At 42.5% G+C, this 4891-nt stretch overlaps 1 protein-coding gene across 1 annotated transcript; it reads left to right on the plus strand.

Annotated features, from left to right (window-relative positions):
• Positions 1–408: 408 nt before the first annotated feature.
• On the plus strand, positions 409–4511 carry LOC104350234 (double-headed protease inhibitor, submandibular gland-like). The gene is made up of 8 exons (XM_086471050.1): positions 409–466; positions 934–956; positions 1507–1631; positions 1896–1941; positions 2847–2974; positions 3115–3160; positions 3858–3976; positions 4466–4511. The coding sequence occupies exons 1-8, from the start codon at positions 409–411 to the stop codon at positions 4509–4511; spliced, it is 591 nt and encodes a 196-aa protein (XP_086327176.1).
• Positions 4512–4891: the final 380 nt, after the last annotated feature.

Raw genomic sequence — 4891 nt, forward strand, 5'->3', positions numbered from 1 at the left:
TATGTAATATGGTGTGCATAGGTTCAAATACTTTCAATAAATGGGCTTTTTTTTTTCTTTACCAACTTCCATACGTAATTTCACAACATCTACTGTTGAGACAGTGCTCTTGTTTGGAAAGTACAAATCACTCATTGTACAGCAGGGCGCCTTTGTTCACAGGCTGGGTGTGGCTCGCATTTTTGTTTAATTCTTCTGGCCATCTCTCTAACAAACAAGTATTCTTTAGAGCTCAACTCAATAATCAATACAATTTTCTTAGTTTACAGAGCAAATAATTACATTCTGGGATGGCTTTGCAAGGTCAGGAAGATGTATATATATAGTGCGGAGAGAGAAGACTGACAACTATCTACTGAACTCAACAGCAACAGATTGCAAGTAACAGACTATACAAACATCTCTGCTATGAAGACAACAAGAAGCGTTGCCCTTCTTGGGCTTGTCCTTCTCAGCTGCCTTTCTGGTAAGTTGTTTTTCTTACAGTCTATGCTAGTGTCTCACTGTCCTGAAGGATACATCCTAAAGGAGTGTTCAGCCTTTTGGAGATGTGATGATTTAGTAATATGTGGACTCCCTCTTAATGAACTTCATCCTTGTGCAGATAAATACTATAGATGGGTAGAATGTATTTGTCTGATTTAAGCTTATGAGCCTCAGTGGGGATAATAGTGCTGAAAAAGGAGAGAAGTTTATGTCCTATTTCTTCTTTAGTAAGTCAAAAATTCTGGTTTCACAAATAATTGATTTTTTTAATCTTAGTATATAACTTCTTGTTTACTTGGAGTAGATAAAATATTTGGAAAAACAATCGCTTCTCAGTAATTGGAAAGTGTATTTGGTTACTCTGTTGGGAAACTGATGATTCCAAAGGAATTTTAGTCAAGGACATTGTACAATCTTTATATTTTATAATCTCTGTTTTTATTGTAGATACTGTTATTGCTCAACAACGGGTGAGTAGTAGATCTTCTTTGTCATTTAGTCTTGATTTTTAAGTCTAGATGAATAATTCATACTCATACTGTATCCCAGGGACGACTTGAGGAGAAAAAAAAAGGAGAGCAAGCAAGAAAGGAAGAAGGAAAAGTGCCCCTAAGTATTATACCACCTCTTTCCCCCAAAATAAGAAAATACCTTTGCCATGTTGGCAGTAAAAAAGCCAGCGATTAATAATGTAGAGTAACAGTCAGCACAGTACAGACTGCCAGCAGAAAATCTATACAGTTATTGAAAAACTGCCTAAATATCTTCCCTGTCTTCATTTCCCGAGGAATGATCATTTTTGCCCACAATCCTTGCCGAAATTACCGAAAGTCTTAATAGCAAAAAGGTGCATTTATGTGCTGTAAGAAACGTGGTATATTTTGTTCCCTCTCTTCTTCACTGTGGAGGAATGATAGAGAAAAAAAATGACCATCAGCAGTCTCCCAATGCAGTGAAAACTTGATTAGCACAAGGACACCCTTCTCTCCACTCAGAGAAATGACAAGTCCTCTTTAACAGGCCTCCTGCAGCGTGTACCGGTTGGCTGGAAACATGGAGCTTGCCTGTCCCCGCAACTACGAACCTGTCTGCGGGACCAACAGCGTGACCTACCCTAACGAGTGCTCCCTCTGCAGAGAATTCCTGTGAGTATATTGCCTACCTGTGTATATTACCTACAATGCCAGTTCAAGCAGCAGACAAAAGCCTTTGGGGTTGTGACTAATCATGGGGTGGACTTGATTTTTCATAAATTTCTGTCTTCCCTATTGCCCATGATCTTCTGTGTCAAAGCTCCTGAATTTGATTAATTACAGGGGCTTTACAAGTGGAGAGACTTAATGAGTGAGGTGACTACATGGTATGAAGAGATTAATCTTTCTTTTCCTTCTCTCTCTCTCTCTCTTTAGCCGTAACCGAGCCATCGACAAGAAGCACGATGGGAGATGTGTTAAGGTACAGCCTGAGATCGGTTCCTTCTCCTGCGGCGCTGAGCAGTGTTGAGTAAAATGATGGCAGAGAGCTAGACAGAAACCTTGCCTAGGATTAATTCTATATTAAAACCATACAATTTCAAACTGTCAAAACTGGAATGAAAAGAAAGAATTTCAGATTTGCAAGATTTTTTTTTAATTTTAGAATTTAAAATCAGTGAGTTTTAAAATGTTATCGTGTATATAACACCAGACTTAAGAATGGAAACTTTTGATTTCAATAGTGCTTCAGTGTTATCAAAACACTTCTCTTTAGACTTAGACTTACAGGATTGTTGAAGCTAAGAAATTCCCAAAGGAAGTTTGGATTTTGACTAAACCATAATTTTCTAACAGAAAAAAAGATTCTATCAGAACATTTATCATGAAGTTTGTTTAGCAATATACAGAGCTCCATGAAGTGGAGAAGTATCTCTATTTTTAGTTTAGAGAGAAAGCGTAAAGAAACATTCTGGCTGTGCAATTTAACATAATACGACGACTTCAATTTCAGTACACTCAGAGTAACTGCAGAAACACCGAGGTGAGTGTAAACTCCATTTTCAAGTGGCATTGACATTTCACAGCAAAAGTTGCTGCCGCATAAGGCATTTTAGGCAAAGATCCTTCATGGTGGCATTCTCATTGAAAAGCCCCAAGATGAAGCCCACTCCAGGGCAGGAAAAAATAGATACTCCAGGATCATGCTGTACCCACGCGCAGGATTTAGATTGTTTGTGTTCCTTCAACTCCACCACGCTGGGGCTGGAAGCTCCTCTCCCCCTGCAGCTTTGGGGAGAGGGGGAGAAGCCTCTTGCACCATGCTCCATTATGCAGGATTGGTTAAAGGGGAGCAGAGACCAAAAAGTTGTTCTGTGACTGTTTCAGCTTGACTGTACTGGCCACCTGAGATCAAGGAGTGGTCATGTGAGCCCCTGCACCCTGGAGTACAGGCCCATCTGTGGCACCAACGGGATTACCTACACAAACAAGTGCAATTTCTGCAATGCTGTGGCGTAAGTGAAGGGGCTGGGTCATGGGAGGGGTTTCTGGACCAGCAGGTGCTCATGTTGGTATTCAGAGCATAATGAAGCAGTTTGACTCGTGAAGCGACTGCGCTGTATTCATTCACCCTCAACTCGCTTTCTTCCCAAAGGAATGGACTGGACTTAAACCTGCGCCACCAGGGAGAATGCTTCCAGGTAAAGCACAGAAACCTGCGCTCTTAACTGCTGTTACAACACAAATTCAATGAATCATAACTAAATAATAGAAACGCCTGCAATGTCCTGGTGCATTTGGCCTGGAAATAGGATTTGAGGAAAATAGTTAAAGTATGCCAGGATTAAAGGGTATTGAACCAAATCCATGACACAGAAATGCAGTCCCTCCCTCTGACCTGGGAACACAGCAGTCAGCGGGTGCTGAGACCTTCATTTACTGGGAAAGGGGCTGAGTGAGAGATGCTGCCTCATCCCTTCTGCAGCAGAGCAGGAGGCTCATGTACTACCAGCACTATTAGTAGCGGTGATTCCTCAGGTGGGAGTGCCTTCTGCAGTGTGGCTTGTAACCATCCACTTTCTGTACACTTGCTTCTGTTAGCCTGCTGAACCAGAGCAGCCAGTGGGAGGGCCAGCCTGGAAATATAAGCATGGTCATTTCACTATTTATAATACTATTTATTAGATTTTTGGCCCTTGCCTTCTCCCCACCTCAGGCTGCTCCAATCAAGCACATTCTCTGCTTCTGAGTTTGCAGAGTTCCTAGTACAACAGAGCCCTGCACCTGAAAAGTGCTTTTATGCTCTGCCATGTCATAAACGTTACATAAACCTAAAGCAGTCAGGTAGGAAAATACAGGGAACAAAAGCTTTAAAATGTGTTGTTACTCCATTATTAGGAGATTGACTGCAGCAACCAAAAGGGTAGCAATCTCATCTGCACCGCTGACTATAAGCCCCTTTGCGGCTCCGATGGCAAAACTTATGGAAACAAGTGCCAGTTCTGCAATGCGGTTTCGTAAGTATGGAGCTCACCACATAGCCGTGAAACAAGAGGAGCTGGAGCACACATGAAGTGGCGGCAGCTGGCGTGGAAGCCAACGAGCTCCCATTAGCCCCTCTGTAAATCCACTCCTGCTCTGTGATCCTCTCCCAACGCTCACTCCTCTGCCACCCCCCAGGCACTGCAGATCTTAAGCCCGAGTGAGTCTTCTTCTTCCCTTGCAATTAAATCCAGATCCCCGTTTGCAGGCTCAGAGCATTGCTGACTCCCTCCCTGCCAGAGTGGTTTAAACTGTGACTGTAGGAGGTGTCCGAAATTATGGGGTTTGTCCCAAATCTCTTTAACGTGAGAAAGAGTGTAACCTGGGGAATCAGGAAAGAGGTGAAACATTAAGTGAAGTACTTTATAACTTCAAGAGCATGAAAGTGTTGGCTTATTTGGGTAAAGTTAGACTATAAAACTGAGTTCCATGTCTGTAATTTTGGTCTCCCTCTTTCTCTTCAGGATGAGCCAGGGAACTCTGTGGCTCAAACACCGTGGCGAATGCTGAGCGCTGGAGCCGTACCCTTCGCCCTGATTTTTCCTTTACAAATCCTGCAATGAAACACACTCTTCCCTGCTCCCTTGGCCGTTGCACATTGATTGATTCTCCGCTTTGATTGATCAATAAATTAAATGCAGACCCTCTCTTTGCCACGGAATGGTTTTTGGTTTGTTTTTTGGTTTGTTTTTTTTTTTTCAGGGCAGGGGTAATGGTCTTCAGGCTTTTAGGTACTTACCTGTCAGGCAGGAGAAGTTGTGAAATAAACCACAATAAAGAGCAAAGCGTAACACCCGTCACACACCAGCCCAAGCCCTCATGAGAGTACGTCACTCCATATCAAACCATCAGAAGAGAAATCAAGCTGCTATAAAATACTGCCACTTTCC

The sequence above is a fragment of the Leptosomus discolor genome, chromosome 10, assembly GCF_034619465.1.
Source record: "Leptosomus discolor isolate bLepDis1 chromosome 10, bLepDis1.hap2, whole genome shotgun sequence".
Lineage (NCBI taxonomy): Eukaryota > Metazoa > Chordata > Aves > Leptosomiformes > Leptosomidae > Leptosomus > Leptosomus discolor.

What these genes read in the sequence shown, in the direction of transcription:
- LOC104350234 (XM_086471050.1), top strand. Translation starts at nt 409, where the DNA reads ATGAAGACAACAAGAAGCGTTGCCCTTCTTGGGCTTGTCCTTCTCAGC. An exon ending in CCTTCTCAGCTGCCTTTCTG is followed by an intron (nt 467 to 933) that starts GTAAGTTGTTTT and finishes TTTTTATTGTAG; the next exon opens with ATACTGTTATTGCTCAACAA. An exon ending in CAGTTCTGCAATGCGGTTTC is followed by an intron (nt 3,977 to 4,465) that starts GTAAGTATGGAG and finishes CTTTCTCTTCAG; the next exon opens with GATGAGCCAGGGAACTCTGT.